General features: G+C 36.7%; 1 protein-coding gene across 1 annotated transcript in view; it reads right to left on the bottom strand.

Moving 5' to 3' along the window:
* Window positions 1–1,923: 1,923 nt before the first annotated feature.
* LOC101852775 overlaps window positions 1,924–21,737 on the bottom strand; it is a 29,873-nt gene continuing 10,059 nt past the window's right edge. The window contains exons 4-6 of the mRNA XM_005101638.3: window positions 20,889–21,037; window positions 13,472–13,646; window positions 1,924–12,000 (exon numbers count right to left, since the gene is read on the bottom strand). Of these exons, the coding sequence (XP_005101695.1) occupies window positions 11,863–12,000; window positions 13,472–13,646; window positions 20,889–21,037 (462 nt within the window). The 3' untranslated portion in view covers window positions 1,924–11,862. The remainder of the gene's footprint in view (window positions 12,001–13,471; window positions 13,647–20,888; window positions 21,038–21,737) is intronic.

Genomic DNA, 21,737 nt, shown 5'->3' with positions numbered 1-21,737 from the left:
AGTGAATGTACTAAAGTCATGTCTCGTCCTGGAAGGCCTTATATGTGTGTGTATTTGTCTTCATGCTTTAACAGGATTATACTCGCTGTCTTTCCATGCGTTCTAATAATTTGCTGAACGAATGGACATGAATACTACACAAAACTTTTGCAACAAAACGGTATATTATTATAACGCACACAATTAACAATAACACTATGCTCAAAGCAATTACAAGAATATCATTGAATGTGTCTTCATTCGGGTACTTTTTGTGTGTAGGAATGTACTAAAATTGCCAAGAGTGCAGTTCGATTTATAATGTCTGTTAAATGGTAAAACAGTTTCTACTAGAACCTTTCATGTTTCTTTTACTACGACAGTGTAATATTATATTTTATGCTTTATCCTTTACAGGTCTGCACATTATCAATAATATCCAAGAAAGCTGTGCATGTGATCAGCTGTATGCTGATTTGTCCTCTAGCAAACGACCCTTATACTTATGACGTAATAAACCCAGAGCGTGATAGCTTAGTACAATTTATCAGAGTAAAAAAAAGGGGTCGGACAAGGTAGGCCTACCTAGCCAATATATATATATATCTCTTTACAAAAACACCTTTTCACAAAATGATTTGTCTCAACCAATAAATAAAGTCTGCATTACACTGACAAACTGCCTTTTTCTTAAAGCAGTTTTGAGATTTTAAAAAAGGCGTTTTGTCAGAGTAACCATTTAAAAAAGGCGTTCTTTCAAAATGGTCCTCTAAAAATAGATAAATAAGCGTAGAGTAGGCTTTGTCCACATCCCGGGCAAAATTCAAAATTAATTCCTACCGCACCGAAAATGCGTAAGTGTCCTGTGCCCTTATACATTGTATGAGTATGACGGTATACAGTTGCTAGCGCTTACTCCCCCCCCCCCCCAAACGACCCAAGAAACATGCCATGAGGTTGTTCAAAATTTTTAGTGGTGCTTGGAAGCTTGTATGAAGAGAAATGGACAACACTTGGGAATCGTCTAATTTATATAGCTAGCTACTACTACATTCCCTGAGTTTATTAGGCGTTATTCATTTAATACAAATGTGTATCTTATTGCACTAACAGTGGCTGTAACTGTTTGAAATAGAACAACATGGTTGAATTTTGAGAAGTAGCAAAAGTTTTCAGTTTCAACTAATTTTGTTTAAATTTGTTATAATGTGATATTTTTTTTAAACGAGTTTACTTTCTTCAAACTAAGACACGCATTGTCCTCCCGCTTGAATTTTATTTGTAAAACATTTTTTTTTTTAAACTGGTGTGGGCCCTTGTGGCCTAGAGGTTAAGGTGTTGGCCTCTCATTCAAAAGTTCGCGGGTTCGAATCCGGGTAGCGACAGAAAAATTTTCTTCTCTAAAATGGTCTCCTTCCACCTCCTTTCCTGCTCTCTAGCAATGTTCTGTTGTCAGCTTTCATTTCCACTTTCTACCCCCACCCCCTCACCTCCTTTGCCCCCTCCTCTGGGCTCCTGACTCTTTCTGCAGCCTTTCTACTGCTACTCCATGACTCCTCCTTACTGCTGTCTTTCTGCCACACCCCTGATCTTCTGGTAAGAAAGATCTACACCTAGCCTTCTTGGACAAGGGCGAAAAATCTCAGAGGGCCCGTGTGCAAGTTTTGTTAAAGATCCCTTGGTGGTCTAAAATCAATAAGAGTAGGCTTCGGCCGCCACCCGTGCAAAAATTCCAAATTTCCACCCAACTGAAAAATATTAGGTGTGTCCCGCGTGCTCATATGACCTTATGCAGTTGCGAGCGCCGTAAAACACTTTACAAAAAACACCCAAAAAATAAAAACTGGTCGAAAAATGACAATGAGTTATTGTCCTTTTTAATGGGACCTCCATAATTAAACAAAAGACACCAAGAGTCCAAACAAAAAAACTGCAAAGGCATAATTTTTTTCTACACAATTACATTTATTTGTTGAAATAAAATTCAAAACCTCTTTACAGTAAAAGCAAGCGTTAAAATGTAAAACAATAATGTGAGCACAAGGGAGAGAATTAACAGTGTATACTGGCACTGACGACACAAATTTCGAGACTAGAGTTATAAAAGCTCTTTTTGTAAGTTTAGTGAAACAATAATAAACTTAATCTGAATTACAATAATACTGAAAATCCAAAGAAAACATCAAAATAAATACAATTTCAGATACTACACTGGCTGGCTGCATAACAAAAATGTTAAGGCTGAAGACAGTAGCCTATAATTAAGAACCAACCTGAGGTGTACAAAAATCCATCAAACTGAAGTACTCTTGATCTTTCTTGCCAGAGTGGATCTAGAATCTACATAGTGCATTTAAAAAAACAACATGTTCCCAGATATAGGAAATGGACTCAAGACTCTTTAACAAAAAAAAGAGGTTTTTTTGGGGCCTCATCACATTCAAAACAATGGCAAGAATAGGGACTACACTGTTGAAATTGCATGCATAATAGCTTTTAACCACCTATGAGAGTTTGATTTTCATACGTTGACAACTATTTTCTAAGTGAACTAAAAAATAGCAAATCCCAAAGATAAATAAAATTAACTCAATTGTCGGGAGGAAAAAAATTTATAGTATAAAAAAATGATTCACAACAAGCAATAAAAAAGTTGTGAAGACAAGCTGCGCTTTGAGGAAAGGAAGAAAGACGGGAAAAAAACAACAGAAGAACAAAAGAACACTGTGCAGCACAAAGGTCAATAATGACTAGATGTGCGAGTATACTTATCAAAGAAAAGAATGCTACTTAGAGATCATGGGACTTGTGCCCTTTTCTTTCACAGACTTCAGCAAATGAAAACTTGAGACAAACAAACGCAAAAAGGCCTAACTTAAAAATAAAAACATTTTTAAATAGTCAACAGTTTACTTAAATTAATTCTGCAAATACTTTCTTTACACTCCTCTATAATTTGTTTACAGACTATCAATCCAGGCCTCAAATTTGTAAATGTTCAGGGAAAAGTCAAGAACAATTTAGTGATCAAAATTGTTGTTTCTACCTAATTAGGCCTACCGATTAGTCGCTTATAGAAAGGTACACATTTTACCGTATTTTCACCATTCATAGGCGGATTTAACAGGAAATATAAACTGCAGACCATTTTATCTCACTATCCAGTCACTTTTCTCTACGAGCATGACCAGTGAACTTTTACACTTCAAAAGCCCAAAAGAAAAATGATGCTAAAGTTCAGTTCTTAAATGGAAGCCTTCTTTTGGTCATCAAAGAGAATACACATGATGTAAGTAAACAAGTGTCAAAATAACATTGCATAGAGAATAAAAGACATCAACACTAAAAGTTCTGATCACAATATATTCTTGATTTTCAGATGAGCTAAAAAAAATTTGCAGCCACTTGGGTTATCTCCCTTACACAAAATAAACATCACACAAACTCAACAAACAACACAAAACATTAAATGCAAATATTCACCACTACCTACATAACAATATTCTCTGCAAGCATATTTAAGTTTAATTAAATTTTCATGAGTTAGTTTATAAGTACAAGGAGTAGAGCTAGAATGACATCACGATAACATAAGCACGAATCTTAGACTCAAAACACTTTGTCCACGATGTCAAATCAACGTTTATTACAAAGAGCTCTTGACTATAAATTTTTTACACCCACGTCAACACAATTTAGATCAATAATGAAGCATGCTACTTTGACTCTGTGTTTTGGGGCCTGCCTGAGCTGAAAGGAAAACAGCATCACAGCAAAACAAAAGATACTTGATAAACAAAATTTTTTAACACAGGAACTGAACACTTTGTGCACACAAAGAGTCTGACCAAAAGATAAAGAACCTTAGTGCAATGAGCTCTGAGGCTATATATTATCATTGTAATCAAGGATGCCACTCGGAATTTTGTCAAGATAACTGAAAATTTCCAGTTGCATTTGCAAACAAAAAAACAGGTAGCAAACAACAAATATGGGGTTAAACAGAAAACAAATACTGAGAATAATAACTCTTGTTTTGGGGGTTTTTTCCCCCCGTGAAAATAACAGAAATAACAGAGAAAAACAGCATCCCTACATAATGACTGCATTGAAGATGTCCGTGGTTCCACTAGATGAAAGTCGTGAAGTTTGAGCTCCAGAGCTATATTGTGCTTCATTACCATGTGACATCAAATCATAGAGGAAATAATCAACATGGCTCAACAACTGAAATTGCATGCAAAATATTTCTAAAAAACAATTCACGAGAATTTGTCTCTCAAATTATCCTTATAACTATTTTTTCAATGTGAAAGAAATTCCAAGAAAAATTTCTAAACAAAAAGAAAAAAAGGTTGACTCAGTAAAGAAAATATGTACCTGTGCTGGTACTCTAAAAAGTACTCTGTAGTCGTACCGACCCAGCTCTATTAACACTTTGCAGTCACACAGCCAGCAGTACCACATACCCAATCTGGTCACCCAGCCAGGAGAGTGACTGCAAGGGACTTCTCAGGACTGAGCCACACCAGAACAGATAATTTTCACCAGCGCATTATTGCGCCAAGTGACTGCAAAGTATTAACGTGCAAAAAGATCAAAATTTGAAATAAAAGGAAAAACACTAAAGGAATAATATCGATTGGATCCCTTTCACTTTCAATCAAGAGTCAAAGTAGGACATCTTTATACTTTCAGACTCTCTCACCTTTGATTCTTTCTGCCCATGAATCCCCCTTTCAAGGAAATAAATATAATCTAATATCCATCTTCTGAAACGAAATCCTGGAACCATTCGTGGGGGACGTTGACCAAGATGGCCCAAAACAGACAGAGCTAGAGATCCTTTGTTTGCTGCCCTAAACGCCAGATGGCGTAACGGGTAGTAAGTAAGTAATATCCATCTATCAGCATGTGGTTAAATTTGAGCACATGAAGGGACAGCATATCTTACAAATGGGAGAACAACAGGAGTAGCACAAAACGACAACAGATTTTTTTTCCATAAGGAAGTTGTTTTTTCTGTAAATCTAGTTAAGAAAAAATAAAAACATCGCACAATACAGACAACACACACATTATCATAAAAGAACAAGAAAACAAAAAAGATAGGACACTCCAACTACACTCTCCAGCCATGTGACATAATTTTTTCCAATTCTTTTAAAAATTGATTGATAGGACAGAGTTCAAATCATGAAAATATATTATTATACAGAAACAGTCTATGAAAGTACAACAAGTACTTACTGACTACATGAAAATAGCTTTTAAAAAAATGCAACTAAGCTAGGGGGGGGGGGGAGTCTTCTTAAAAAGTAAGAGAGGTGGTATCACTAATGAACACTGACAAAATATCTTTGAAAACAAAGTGGGTAAAACAGCAAATTATTTTATATTCCCTCAGAGGTAAAAACGGCCAAGGAGTACAGTAAAAGAAGATTCACAGATAATCTAGATGTAAGGACAGAACAATTGGAAAACATGTTACCCCAATCATTTTACAAAATGCAACATAAAACATATTAAAATGAAGTTGTTGTAACCAGTTACAGCAGACTCACAAATGAAAACGTTGCAGAGATTACATGGCACAGCCTTTCGCTAATAGCTGACTCTCACAGAAACAATGTTCAATAATTTCTTAGGAAAGGCCATGTCAAGTAAATTATATTCAATTTCAGAACACCAACGTAAAAAAGCAGCCTAGATTAATTATAAAAGGCTGAGCGCAGTTAAATCAATCAACAGTCAACTCTTTCAGTGTCAAGATTTTTCAATCCTCATGTTAGACCAAAAAAAATATGTATACTTGTTTAAAAGTTTTCAACTGGTTAATTGCTTGTAAAATTTACACACCCCCACAGACACAATATAACATCATTTATGAGACAAGGTGCTACTTTGAACCTATTCTACAGGCAGGAGTTCTCCACATGTGAATAAAACACAAATCTTTTGCGTGCAAGGTGAAGGACCTAACCATTACATCAGAGACACAAGCTTTTCCATCTGGAACTGGTGAAGTAAACTATAACCTCCAGTCCATGAGGTTTTTGTTTTTTCAGGAGAGTTAATGCTTTTTCATTCTTAAACCAGCTTCTAAGCCCGCACGTCCACCAAACCAAAGACCAACGGATCATAAATATCCGTCTCTCAGAAAATCAGTAGTTCAAAAAGAATACCGCTTTTTGCCTTAGCTATCACTGACAACTCCACTACGCTGTGTCCACCATAACGACCCAACTTTTCCCAACAGAAGTTGAGTCAGTTGTAATGCTGCATGCAGCATTTTAGCTGCGTCTTGTTGTGACTCATCCGCCATAGGCCCAGACAGAGCTAAATTTATAATTTCAGTTTCTGATGAAAAGTCTAATGTCATATTCATAAGCAGTGCCTCAAAACTAGCAAAGTTCACACCTAAGCCACAAACAATTCTATTAATTTTCTTTTTTTAATCATTCATGATCGGTTATTCCTGACTTGCTGCACACAAACAGACCAAATTTTGTCTCCTCCCAACAAAAATTAGGTCATTTATGTTTTGGTGGACATGCAGCCTAACCCTGCTCAATAGAAAAAGACCCTCTTGAGGGTTGGGGGTGGGGGAGGTTAGAGCTGTCTGGCAGTCTGAAGATGAGCAAACTCGGAACAAAAAAGTTCTGAAACTTTGAAAATACCTTTGAAGAAAAGAATCACAACACCACCATGAGTGACACAAATTCATTAAAAAGTCTTAGAGGTAGACAAAGACGAAATAGGTAAAAATATTATGACAGACTGTCGAGTCAATAAGTACTAAAACATCCAAGGAAGCTGCCCATTTGAGACCAAAAAAAATGTAATCCTCATAAGACACCTCTATTTTCATTTAAAAACAAAGCACAAGACACCAGAGACAAATACTCTACACATTCACTATGGAATGCTAAAGCATGAAAACGGTAACTTGAACATCACAAAGAAAAGAAGCCTGATACCATCTGCTACCAGCCAAGGCACAATTATTTCAACACCAACAATTTAGTGTCAATTCCCAGCCATCCACAATTCTTACAACAGCTGTAATTTGTTGTGGGGGTTTTTTGGTTGAATTTTTAAACTGAGAATAATGACATTTCATTAAAGTTTCGGTAACATTTTACAACATTAGAAACAAATCTTTGACCATCTATTAAAAATTCACCAGCCAGAAATTTTGACTTTTTAAAAAAAATTCAGTTTCTTAATCTATGGAATCTATGGTATCTGTTGCATGTGCTGGATAAATACTTAGTTGAAATGCAAATTATAAATTTAAAAAGAAAGAAAAGATTAAGTCCGTTGCCACAAGGCCATCAAATCACAGGTGTTCAGATAAACATAGTACCTAGGTTCTGCTGGGCTGCATAATGTATGTGCACTTTGTGACCACATACATGGTCATACAATGGGGAAGGTTGGTGCTTGTCCAGACAAAGGTCTGCATCTTGAAGAAATTTATGTTCTTCTGAGATGTGGCGAAAATTTGTACACATTTAGGTTAACTGATAACAAGGGGGTAATAAGTTATTGCATTTTCAAGATTGCAGATGGAAATCCTAATATGCTGACCGGGAGAGGGTGAATTTATGATGGTCAATAACATGACCAATGGACTTTCAGCTTGCCACAGAAAACAGTTACTACAGGGATACCAGCTCATCATCGTATTATTACGAAGTTCAGTCTCCTCTCTCAGACTTTCTTCACAGGGTTGGATTTTTTTATTTCCCCCTTCAATATCAACATTGGAACTACAAAGAAAGCAAAGAAACAGCAAGGCAAGAGATAGAAATGGACAAAAATCAGCCTTTGAGACCCAAACAAAGGAACAATTGAACCGAGTGGGTGTCCTCTGCATGGATCTTAAAAGTGTCATGTTGTGTCCCATGCTCAAGGCCTCTGCTCTGTACCAAAGAGCAATGCTTGCTGTGTATAACTTAACTGTCTACAATATATGACAATGTGGGATATGAAATGTATGTCTAGCAAAAGGGGGGAAAGTGTACTGACTTCTGACAAATGTTCATTTTGCACCGTAGACTATGTAGAGATCTCTCGCAAAAACCTCTATTACAGAATAATTCTGTACAGTGATGGATGCCTGTACCAAATGAAAAACACTACACTCGGCTCTATCCCATGATCTCAACAATATGATTAAACAGAAGTATCTCACAAAGGGACACACCCAAATGGAGGAAAATAGCATTCATAGTGTCATAGAATGATTTCTAGCAAACTCTAATACACATACTTTCTATGTTAATATCTTCAGACTCTCAAGGCCCTAAACCATTCCAGGTAAAATACGTATACCAAACTTTCTCTTCAGCAAATTATTCACCGGTGTAATAATACTCGGCCATTTAACAAGGAAGGAAAGCATGGGACACAACATTGGTTGACATATGAGCGCAAGTTCTCCCTAGACAGGCCTCCCCCACACAAACTCTACAAGAGCATTCTCATATTCAGGCTCTTTGTCTTTAATAAGAGTACTCTACTTCTTGTCAAGCTTAATCACTAAATCTAGTGAAAGTGCATTATAGGCGAGGTTATGGGAACATTAAATCCTCTTGAATTTAAACAAGTATCGACCCCCACAAACTTTGCTTGATTTTGTGAACTTTCGAAATATCTATTCATTGTAACATGTCACTCCCCAAACCCTTAAAAAGTGCACTCCAACGAGATATTTAATTTAGAAGGTGAAGTATTGGATATCCCTCACTCTGATCTAGAACAAGGAGGATTTTAGTGGTACTAGTACGGTTATTGGTGAAGAAAGTGGCAGTGAACAGGAAAGAAACAAAGCTAAGTTTACACATTAGCTAGTCAGTGCCAATGTAGTGATGTACACCTATTGATCTACTGGTGTTAGTGCCATTCAGGTCATCCTGACCAATGTAAACACTCTGTTGGATTTACATCGTTTGCAAATTTATTTAGCGACAAAGTTTACCTAATTCTGTATAAAGAAAAGAGACTTTACTGACACTGAAATTCAATACCTTGATGCAGGAGACTCATATTCAAATAACAATGCTTCTCAGTGTACAAATAAGGAAAATAAAGAAACAGGACATTTAATTGCACCATTTGAAATAGAATGTCAATTAAACTGGAAAGAACCCAGGACATGATTTCCCCGCCCCCCCATCTCACTTCAGTGTTGTGAACTTTGGCTTGAGATTACAGTTTATCATATGAAACAACTTTCTGCTAAAATCAGCTGATTTTTAAACATCACAAGATAGAAGTAAAATAGTTTTGAGGAAAATATTCTGTGTTCCCCTTTGATCATAAAGAAAATACATATAAAGAGAATAATACGCAAAAAGAGAAACAGCACCAATTAAAATATCTTCAAGATCAGCAATTCCTTGCTTAAACTAATTTCGGTTTCACAAACAAAAATGTGGTGTCTGAGCAGGGCAAACTCTCACTCCAATGTGTGCGAATAAGTTGTCAAACAAGAGCTACAAAGACTGATCATGAGGCGAGTATGAATGCTAAAAAGCATAACATAAATTATTATTTCTTCATAAAACAAATATAGCCAGTATATATATAAAAATACAATGTAGGAGCAAATGCTTGAGTGTGAAGACAGAATAAGCCTTGTCTTAACAAGCAGGAAGAAATTTCAAACAATAAAATAGAGAATTTTGAAATGGAAAAATAATGGGATTAAAAAAACCCACATTGCCAGTTTGATGCTCATTGTTTATAGGGGAACAAGAAGCAGCAACAGGGATACAAACATATTTTTGAGCATTTCACTTATTTAAAAATTATTAAGAATTTGCATAATGTGATTCTTGACAGATTACTTTTTTTGCAGAATATTACTAGAACACAAAAAACACTGGAGTTTTAGTTCCTTTGAAATGGAATTCAGAGAGTAGGTTAGTGTGGCTTCTGAGAGAACTGGTACAGAGATATGCCTATACAAAAGTCTGAACAGATTTATTATATGCTCCACATAGTTGTGCTGCGTAAGCATTTTCTAAAGGAGCAGATGATATGGACCTAAATACAAATACTTCACCTAAAGCCAACATTGCATACTTGAGGTTATAACAGACATAAATCAAGCTCCAAATAGTTGTGCTGTCTTAGCGCCTGAACAGATGACAGGGACCTAAACACAATTACTTTGCCTCAAGCCTATCTATACATACACAGTTGACGACAAAATGCAAATAAGCAGACCTATAGGAACCTCAGGATTTTCTCAGATAAAATTTCAACACATTTTCCACATATCAATGTATGGATCCTTGAATTCAGATATGGTCTCCACTAGATTTCAATTTCAATGGAGGATGAAGTTTTTCTTCTGTAAGAATACATTATGGTCTTTCTCCTTTATGAATTTTTTAAAAAGGCAATCAGTGTATCAGAGAAAACAAGAATGACCCCCCTAACAGAAAATCAAATTAGAATCTCAAAGTGCAAAATACTGACCATCAGCCCCTTTTCCTTTCTCATACCACTGTCGGACAATAGACAACATCCCCTGAGACCCAAAGAATAGAAAACTTCCGAAATATACATCTTCACAAGTAATATTTTCATCGCTGAAACAGTGTAAAAGGAATTTTATTCAGATAAAAATAAAATATTTAATTTCAACACATGTCATAGTACCCCCCCCGAAAAAAAAAAGGTACATATGAGAAAGAGTTAAAGTAAAGTAAATGAGCACAAAAAAGTTTTCATATCTCAGATGAGGGGGAAAATGTAACATTATAAAATAAAAATTATTCAGATGAAAGAATACACTATGGAGTTACACATGACATGCAAAAGTACAGATTTATTACCTTTACAAAAATATGATCAGCCACGATAATACCTAACAAATAAAAAAAATAATAGAAATATCATCTGACATATCTTCAATAATGAAACCAACAAAAGCAATATACCCTCTAAAATAAGGTTCGTAAATATATTAACTAAAATTTTGAAGTATTGCTGTTTCATTTACAAAATTTCATAAGCACAAAACAACTTCCAAGTTTTAAAAATCAACTTTCTGAAAGTGTTGGCACGTTTGAAATGAAAACACTTAGTGTTTTGGAAAATCAAACTAGACCAATATGAGCAAGTTTCAGTGGCAATGGCAAAGCTACAAAAAATACAGATAATAATAATAATATATATGTGTATATATGTAGAATACAATAGATTATATAATAATGATAGATAGATATTTATATATGACCAGATATTTTGGACTTTTGAAAGAAAAAAAATATATGTATCTGAAAGATGCCTTAAGACTGTTAAGAAACAGGGAAATGGCGAATAAGTAAACGAAACCGCACTTGAACACACCAGGACCACATGAGACTATTGTCAATAAGTTGCCTAACAGTAGGATGTTGCCAAATTTTCTCCAAAAACTTTAAAAGTCAAATTATATAATAGTCTTCACACAAAATACTACCAGAACATAAGTTATTTTAGAAGACAAAAGCACACAAGAAACAGCAACATTTATTCCAATTGAAACGTGAAAAATACTTATTTTGTTTGAGTTAACTCGCTACAATACAATTAGATATAAACATTTATTAAAGATGCATGTCATGAACCAAAAGACAAGAAAGTAGAACATATTGTAACAATATAGGTAGAATTGGGATTTCAGGCTAAGAAAGAATACTCGGAAGTTTTTGCTTGGTAAAGTTTCTTTTATCATTCAAAGTGGAAAAAATGGGACAGATCTGCTAGTGAAAGCTGTCACAAGAAAAAGGCCAGCAGAGAAATTCAACCCTCAAAAAAAAAATCAAACAAACAAACCAAAAAAACCTGGTGGTCAGCCAGCATGCATGACAGTGGCTTCCTTTACATTTTGACAGGAGGTTGGTCATCGTAGTACATGGGCTGCTGCTGGTTCCCATAGGGTGGGGGTGGATACTGACCCTGGGGGGCCATCATGGGCTGTTGGGCCGGAGTATACACAACGCCCTGGCTAGACTGGGGCTGGAGACAATAAAAAGTATGACTGTTTGACTATGAACTGCCCTGTATTGTGTGTAATTTTTTATTTTTTTAAATGTAGGTGTCTTTAATAATAATAAATAGCATTTATGCTGCTTATTTCCATTTTCTAAAAAAATGCTCAATTGTTATTACATTAATAAAAATATCGCACCTTAAAAATTAATGGACATTTGTGTACAAAAAACATAGTTTTATGCATATAGTATATGTATACAAATTTCTATGAGAAAAATTCACCCCCATCAACACAATTTAGATCAAGTAGGGGGCAGGATTCAACTAAACCTGTGAAGGCCAACCTGTGCTGAGAAGGATACAGCACCCAATAGAAAGATCAAGATACTCTACAAAAATCCTCTCCACTCGGGAATCAAAACTTGTGTCTCCTGTATGCTACACTGAAGCACCTAACCACACCATAGATGCCAGTAATGTTGATTTTGGTTTTTTTTAGTTTTAGTAAAAGTTTTATGGCACTTGCAACACAATTAGGTTATATAAGTGCCAAAGATTAGAGGTGTTACAAGAGAGTAACAAACACAAAAATAGGAGGAGGAGAGAGAAGGGTAATAGTTTTTAATTGGAAAGAAGAAGCAAACCACACCAGAGCACCCGCCAACCACCCACGGGTTTTTTTTCGTGCTTTTTTTTATTAAAAAAGTTTTACCATGCTCACAATAACGGACGGTCATTTGAGTGAGCGGGACTCAAGTTGGTTGTTTTCACATTAGTTAACAGAACAGCTTGATTTTAGTTTATAGTTGGAAGTTAAAAATTCAATAGTAAAAAGTCATTTACATTTAAAAAATAGTACTACTGTGTTGTACCTCAGGAAGCAGGCCTTGCTTGCTGCTGACTGAATTTTCAAGAGGGCTAGCAGGGGAGCTGTAAACTTCAAAGATAATAATAACCCTGACTCCCCCTCCACACACAAATAAACACATATATGCACAGGTCCTAATCGCAGGATGTGGTGGTGTTTTTATGTCAGAAAGTGAGAGTATAGGCAGCGTTCAAGCATTGTCAGTAATGTGGGACACAGTGGCCGAGACTTTCCCCCTTAGGCTCTTAAAAGAAAATGGCTCTTGGCAAGAGGGTATGATCTCAGCTCCAGTATTTAGTGTTGTGCATTTTTTAGCACAGGCAGTTCTTTTAAGGAGATAACCAAGAGAGGAGGAATGAAAACACACTGAAATTATATGTCAGTGTTTGTGTTCAGAGTTTTTGGATCTAAAATTTTTTTAAAAAAGCCCTTGAACAAGGTGAGCTGTGAATTGGAAGAACCTGGGAACAGGGGCACAGACAATGAGAAAGTAACGCATTCATTCCTGTAACTGAAAACTAACTAGACAGAAAAATTCACAACTCAAGTCAGAATGGTACCTGAAACTTCAGGAATACGATAACACAACCATCTAACATGTGACTGACTAGTGTGCTGCTCACTTACCTTGGAGCGACAAGCGTAGTAACAGGCAAGAACAAACTCAGCCAGCATGATGACCCAAGCAATGACGATGATGGTCAGGATTCCGATGATCAGGGAGGCCAAGGTTGCAAAGTAGTCACAAGTCTTGAACGGAGTGTTAGAATACTCCAAGGAGTAGCCGTTGCTGTCCTGTGAACTGAAAACAAATTTTCCAACTCTCAAAATCATATATCAACAAGTTAAATCTCAAAAACATATATATCAACAAGTTAAGGTATATGAGCGCATGAGACTCAAGTCGGTTGTTTTCACATTAGTTCACAGCATAATTTGGTTTTACTTTATGGATGAAGTTAGAAATTCATAGTATAGATTTCAATAGTAAAAGCAGTCCTTTACAGAGTTTTAAAATAGTACTCTAAACATTTTGGTGCAAAGTTTATCAAATCTAAAATTCTGCCTGGATCAAATGAGTGTATTTTAAAATGTTTCCTTCGGGTCTCTCCAAAGTCTGGGCATTAGAATGTGCCTGGTTGTAACGTCGGCAATGCATCCAACACAAAATTAATTATAATCTCCCTACAGAAGGTATCTCTGTGTCAGGGAAGTAGGTCCTGAATACAATCTTGTTAAAAGTAACTTCATCTCTTCTGGAGAGACCCATAGGTTCTCATGGGTCTAACTTGGGCATTATATAGTGGTTGTTCCCACATACTGGATGTGTAACTTTGATCTTGTTTTTAAAGTCTATCTGAGAGGGGTTGTTCTCTTTTAATCTCAACAAGAGAGAACGATTACTTAACTTCGCCAGAAGACTGACTTGCTTGTTTCCTCAGATCCCAACATGTGAGGCCTCATGATGAATTCAAGCGTTGGTCAAATAACGAAATTGAATGAAAAATATGCAATTTCCCCGCTGGTTTGGCAATTTTTATTGAATTTTTTTTTAGGCTCCATAACTTTTATGTCCATTTCTGTGTGGATTTTACTGGAAAACGATTAAAGGTACACAAAATACAATTTCTTCAGTTTCCAAGAACTCTCAAGCTATGGAAGTTGCCAAACTCTGACGGCCATTTTCTTTCTAATTTTACCTCTGAACCAAGGCAACCCCACCTCCTTCAATCGCAAATATCTCTACTTCTATTCAAGACAGATGGGTATTTTATTTTTTATTGAAAGCAAGACAAACAAGCTTTTAAATAATACTAATAACTCCAAATGCCCAAAAATTGACGAGCTCCTGATTCTACCTCGCCATGACACATATGCTTTCCCTGTTCAGTCAAGGTGTAAATCCTAAATTACTGTAATTTAACAACTTTACTGTTCAAGAATGTGAGCTTGGTGAGTGAAGTGAGGCAAGAATAGGAATCGGACATAATGAGAAAGGATAATTTGGGAAAATTTTCTATGGAGTCCAGTGACCTCCACAGAAAAAAATGGAGGCCTCGAGATGGAGCCTCCTCGGTAAAGTGTTGTTTGTGTACAGGGCGGCAGCACCTACAGCTGAATCCGATTAACTCTTTATCTCCGAGGGGGGTAAACCCACTACGCCGGGTCCCTTTTTTGGCCCTAAATCTAAAAATGACAAAAAACGTCACAAAATGGGCCATTAAATCGAAACTAGTGAACCTATTATGATGGTACTTCATCTAGTGAATGAACTTCCGGTAAAAGAAACCTGTTTTCAGTAATTGAGGTCGTCGTAAAGGAATGTGCTCGAGCCGCTACCAGTGGCTTACCGGCACAGCAGCTTCGACCGCGAGCCACTGGGAGCGGCTTGCTGGAGATAAAGAGTTATGAGCTATCTATGAAGATTTTCTGTGCTGGTTTTCTTTGATGAGCCATTTATTTGTGCTTTTAAATATATTTATGTCTGTGCAGGATATGTTGTATGGTGAGGTCTAAGTCTAAGTTATTTTTGCCTTGGTGATGTGCGACGGACTGAGGTTGGGGAAAAGAAATTGCCCTGTCCTTTTTGGATAAGTTTATGTCTTTGAGGTCCTTAAGGACCCTGACGTCAAAAGGTTTAATAAGTTTGTCGTTGATTTTTAATTTGTTTACAATGTCTGGATGGGTTTTTTAAAATGCCGTCATGTGCTGGGTTGTCTGGTGCTGAGCTCCATTTAAATGCGTACAGCAGTCAAAGTTGTGTTCGTCTAAGTCTAAGGGCCTCAACAGGAGGCTCTCCACCTGAGAGATGCGGAAAGCTCCCAGAGTGAGGTGGAGTCCTTTGTTTTGTACGGGGTCTAGTATCTTTAAAGTAAGAGGTCTTGCTGATCCATACACTTGACAGCTGTATTCTAGTCTGGATCAGACAAGGGAAAAGTAAACGTGGAGGTGTTTTGAGTCCTCACCCACTCCAAATGTGACAGAATTTTTAAAGTGCTTAAGGCTTTTTGGCATCTCACATGAAGGTCTTTTATGTGAGGTAAGAATGTTGATTTTTTTGTTTAAGATTAACACAAGGAAACAACCCTGCTCCTGGATGGGAATCCTTTCCCCGCATAATGTCAAATCCAGCTGCAGTACACTTCTAACAGATCGGCAGATGTGCAATGCAATCATCTTCGAAAGGGAAAACTTAAAACCATTTTCTTTAAGTGCGAGTAAATTGAAAGACATGAATTGAAACAATTTTGTCTTGTTTTCAGTTGATTTCAGACATGATTTTAAGATGAGAAACATTTTAGGCCTAATTATAATCATAAAAGTACTACTGCTGATAATAATAACCATAATAATATTTATTATAATAATAAATAGAAATGGGGGGAGGGGAAGGAGAATGGAAAGGTGTGAGGGAAAGATGGAGGGGTATGTTACAGAGTAACATTTATTCACATTCTTTATCCCTCTCACACCTTATTAAAGTGGTGGGGGGGAGGAATGGTGCTCATGGGTAACTCATGGTAAAAAAGTGTTCATTTTAACCTTTTACATTTTTTTTCTCATTTTGTTTTGTTTATTTTGGTTGGGTTTTTTTAAATTTTTATTTCAAATCCAAGAGACATATAAATACCATCATGAGAAATTGATGAACATGGTGAAGGGTGAAGATCATCTCAGTAATTCCAGTATGAAAAACTCGCCCTCTCCTCAATGCAGCTGATTACATTGTATTCATCAGTACTGTAAAAATATCACTTATCTAACATTTCTTCATTCTCACAAAGCACATGTATAAAGTACATTGTTAACAGAATTTTGATCACTAAATTCCCTTAAAAAGTGACCATTTCAGCAAAAAGTACATTTTAAGCAGGTCTGTTTTAGACTTAGCTTTTAAAGAGTAAAAATACAACATAGGCCTCAATATTTCAAAAAGTGAACATTACAGCCTAGCGAATGTTTTTAGCCGAGTCCTTTTTAGTTTTAGTGGAGGTTTTACGGTGCTCGCAAATGCATACGGTCATATGAGCGCCAGAAGATTAGAGGTGCTACAAGAGAGTAACAAACATAAAAAAGGAGAAGGGGAGATAAGGACGATAGATGTTCGATAGGAAAGAAGAAGCAAACCACACCAGAGCACCCGCCAACCACCCACAAGCCCAGTTCATCACACCGAAGTTTTACTGCATCTCTGATAGCACCAAGCCAAGGAAGTGGAAAGGCATGAATTATTCACAAACCACTGAAGTGCTATGATGCAATAAACACATGTTATTGGATTTGAGCCCGGGCCATCCACAATATGCAATGCAGTCCATCATGTTGAGCTATCCGTCAGCCCGTGTCATTATCAACCTTTAATAATTTATCAAGAGCATAATGCCACAGGATTCAGAAGTGCAAGGCAATACAAGCAGAGCTTGACAAACACTGCATCAAATTATTTAGGATCAGCCTCCCTCCCGCTAACACAAAAATTGTAAATATCAAAGGTATACCGGTGAGACAATGTCAATTTACAAAAAGGTCAAATGTTCAGCTTCCTCTCTGTCAGAATAATTCTTCATCCTTTCATAACTCTGCTTTCTTTTTTGTTTGAGTAAAGATAAGCACATCGATGCAATAACAGTCATTTAGTGCAGGAAAAAATAATGTAAAACTCATTTAAAAATTTTTAAAAAATGTGTGCACTGAAGAATGTGAAGAGATGACAAAGTGGTAAGCCCGGTACAAGAGTTGAGAGGCATGATCAGAAAGCTAGTCTGGAACCAATTCAGCGAGAATAAATAATGATTCTAATTGTTGATTTCCCATGTCCCATCCACACAATTTATAGCATTTTGAAGGTGGGCTGATTTAACACTGGCTAAGAGGGCCAACTCGGCAAAGAGGCATACAACATCCAAGCAGACAGATGAAAGTACGGGAATCACTCACTTCTGCCTGCAATGGCGAAGCACCTTAACTCATTCGCAACGCCGGCGGCTCGAGAACCGACGTTCAATTTTAGCTTGGTTTCTATTCCAATCCACTTATCCATGTTAAAATAAAGGTCATAATATAATGTTGACTTCCGGGTCAAGCGTTTCCACCGAAAATCAGAAGTTTTGATTCAGTTTTGAAACATGATTTCGTAGTTTATTCGACTTTGTTTTATCGCGAAGCCCAAATTATAGCCCAGACACCAGTCTTAGTACTTTTACACAACAAAATGTATAATTATTTTGCTCACTAAAGAAGTGTAAGACTCTTCTTTATAATATTGATACTATTGGACGCAAATTGCCGGTGCATTGTAATTGAGAAATCAATATTTTTGAGTGCTAGATCTAGGCCTAGATCTAAATAGTCAAAATATTTTTTTCTCCCCAAAATCACTACTTTTGGGTGAAATATATCAAAAAGTACCACTCAAGACATGTATAGGTTTATTCCAAATGCAATTCTGAATAATTCCATATAAGTTACGCGTATTTTTTTCTGTTTGTGATCCTTTTTTCAAAATTATTTTTAAAAATTGTTTTTTTCAATATCGGATGTTATGATCCAAATGTACAAATATTATGGAATGTATGTAAATAACTGCACATTTTTCAATATTTTCCTGTTCTATATACAGTTATGGTTATTTTGAGGTATCATTTGACTAGATGCAAACATGTTTTTTTAGTTTCACCTGAGAATATAAATTTTTTATTTTCCAATTTTATCCGCATCCAATCACAATTGTGTTGCATAATCGCCTCTTACAGGAACCAAAGTTGAAAAATACGCAAATAAATAATGCAGGTGTATTCTACAAACCATACTGAAAATGTTGGTATATAATATGTTGATATTTATTTGAATTTATGGCCCCCAAGACCTGTGAACTGCGCACTAGTCATCATCTCATTTCACCCTCCCGAAAAGAATTAGTCCACAAGCCGAAAATAATACGTAGCGAATGAGTTAACCTTGCACCACAGTTATTTACAGTTGGGCTCAAGGCAAAGCAAAAAGTGATAGTGCGAGAGAGCAAGAACTGAGAGCCGGGGCTGAAACTTACTGGAAGGACTGTTAGAGCATGGGATGTAGTGATGCTGAAAATCTGGCTATCATTGCATTATGGAGTGAGCACTGATTTTTGCCATAATTGCTAAATCACAGAACCAGTTTTAATCAGTAATAAGCTATCATTGTATCATGAGGCATAGGCATCAAACTGGGGTGTTATACCGCACAGCGCTCTAATCATAAGATTTGGTTTCCACATTCCTCCAGTATCGCATCAGGCAGTTTAAGTTCAAAGGCATTTAAAAACAGATGTGTTTTTTATTTTCCTCCAGCATTGGCCCAGTACATGGTCCAGTGGGGGGATCACGGGGCGAAGCCCTGGAAGAAATTGAAATTCAGAGCTTTCCTTTCCAGGGGTTGAAAATAGCATTTCTCCATTGCCACTATTCAACTTGTTACTGCACCATTGACAGTAGGCAAATCCAGGGACACCAACCTTGACAATACACAATCACGATACCTGTGCACTAATTACAATTTTTCTTCATGTAAGCTTCAATTTTTTAATATTGCAACTTCACAGCACCACTTCCACTTATTTTTTATTTTAGCATCAGTTTTTGCACCGCAGCCTTATCCTGCTGCCATAGAATCCTCGTATCAATACTGCCAAATTCTCTAGATCTAGACAGATTTGAGAAAGTTTTGCTCAAATACACATTTTCTTTCTAGATTCACAATTCAGTTTTCTTGATAAATGCACCATTTTCCAGCTGCAGCAAAAACAGAAAGAATGAATGAATGAAAGTGGAAGGAGGAAAATTGTCTATTGTGAGTAGTTAGATTTTAGCTGACCAGCACCTGAAAATCTATAGCTGACTCAACTGTACAGAGTGTGCGAAATGCGCAATCTGGCAGTGTCTAATACAACTTATCGCCGAGAGTTATCGTAAATATCCGAAAAGTTATGGAGGCTTTTTTGCTACTGAATGCCAATAAGCTAATACTGTCTCTCCTTTTCTTTAATGCATGAAGTTGATGTGATGATGCCGCAAGCATAGAACTTTTGGAATGTATGGATTTCTGCAAAACAGGGAAGGTCGGAAGCACTGCACAATGGGCTTTTTCTTCTTTTTTTTTTTTACTCTCCTCCATCTACCAACTAAAATTCCTCTATACACTGACGTGCTACATACCAAAGCTTTTATACACTTTGAAAGAGAGAACAAATATTTCTTTAGTCAATTCTGATCTTGTTTTAGTAAATTAATCATCTTGTAAAACGTGGCTCTTGAAATGTTGATTTGCTTAAGTAAGCCACAATTGAACAAACCCTCACTTGCACACAAATTCAGGGCTGCCTACCTCAAAGTTCCCATTTCAGGTAGATTCAGGGTCAGTTTCAGGTAGTTTGGCCCAAAATCAGGTAGTACAAAGACAAAGAGGGAAAAAAAAGATAATCGTTGCCGCATGGAATAATGACCAACACATGGGTGGCACTGACCGCTGGCACAGAGCAACTAAAGGAGCGGTTTCCAGGCGAGTTGAAAAGCCGCGTGAAGCGGCAAGTACGGAACTTTCGCAATGTACGGATTTCCACAAAAACAAAAAAGAATGGAAGCACTGCAGAATGGGGGTTTTTTTTTCCTTCTTTCGGCACCCATCGCAAATCCGGTAGTGTTGACACCTTATCGGTATGGCGGTAGAACAGGCCCAAAATCGGTATCTACCGGAAAAATCTACAGATTTAGGCAGCCCTGCATATTGAACACCCGACTTGTCTAGCACGGACATAATTGACAAAAGCAAAAGGGAACACAACAAATAACTGAGTCGGTTCAAGTCAAGAGTTGGGATCATCAGAGAAAACAAGAATATAGCTGCTTTGTCCCTCACTTGAATAAAGACTAGGGTGGCAAGAAAAACATTGTTACAATTAGTCAATTCGTGCTGGGAATAAAATAACAGACCAAAAATAAAGAACCAGACCTACAGGTGGCTTCCTTCCCTCACAACACTAATGATTATGTAGGAATAAAATACTCACAGGCATTGGCAGCCTTCATAAGTGTCTCTACACTGCTCCGAGATGGACCCAACAGCCATGATGAGAACGACTATAGCAAATCCAGCGAAGAAAAACATTAAGCCCATGATCAGCAGGAAGATCATAGAGAAGATGCAGGTGGTCACCAGCTAAAAAGAATCAAAATGTCAAATCTTTTTAGTTTGTCCAGTTGACTACTGTAGCCATATTTAAATCAGTTCCACGATGAAAGACATAAAATGGTAACATGAACATTTTGCCATTTGGTTATCACTGAATACAACCTCTAAAAGTAAATAATTCTATTTGTAGACTAAGGGGGAAAAAAACATCCATAATAAAAACAATGAAGAAAAACAGCTGTGCAAGGTAAACAAAAACAGAAAAAAAAGCAAAAGTTACAATCTTTGAGAGAAAAAAAACATGTATTAAAAGTTGTGAATATTGACTCTTATGATCACTGATCTATAAATAATAGATATGGTGTTCCCCTCTCATTCAGTAGGTCCCACGTTCAAAGCTTGACAGCGATGAAAGGATTTTGTTCTTTAAAATCTTCTAATTCACCTCCTTTCCTGTTATCTCGGTCTGTTCTATCACCTGCTTTCATCTCTACTTCAGGACTTATTCTACGTTACTCCTGGCTCCTTTTTACTGCTGTCTTTCTACCACAACCCTGATCTTAGCGTAGGTAAGATCGAACACCTCCCCCTTCTCAGATAAGGCCGTAAAATCTCGGAGGTCCAGAGTGCAAGTGGAGCATGCTAAAGATCCCTTGGTGGTCCTAAAATCGATAAGAGTAGGCTTTGGCTGCCATCTACGCAAAATTAAAGAATACTCCAGTCAGTA

This window comes from Aplysia californica, unplaced genomic scaffold (genome assembly GCF_000002075.1).
Source record: "Aplysia californica isolate F4 #8 unplaced genomic scaffold, AplCal3.0 scaffold00292, whole genome shotgun sequence".
In the NCBI taxonomy this organism is placed as follows: Eukaryota; Metazoa; Mollusca; class Gastropoda; order Aplysiida; family Aplysiidae; genus Aplysia; species Aplysia californica.
This window is presented reverse-complemented; position numbering and strand designations above follow the sequence as displayed.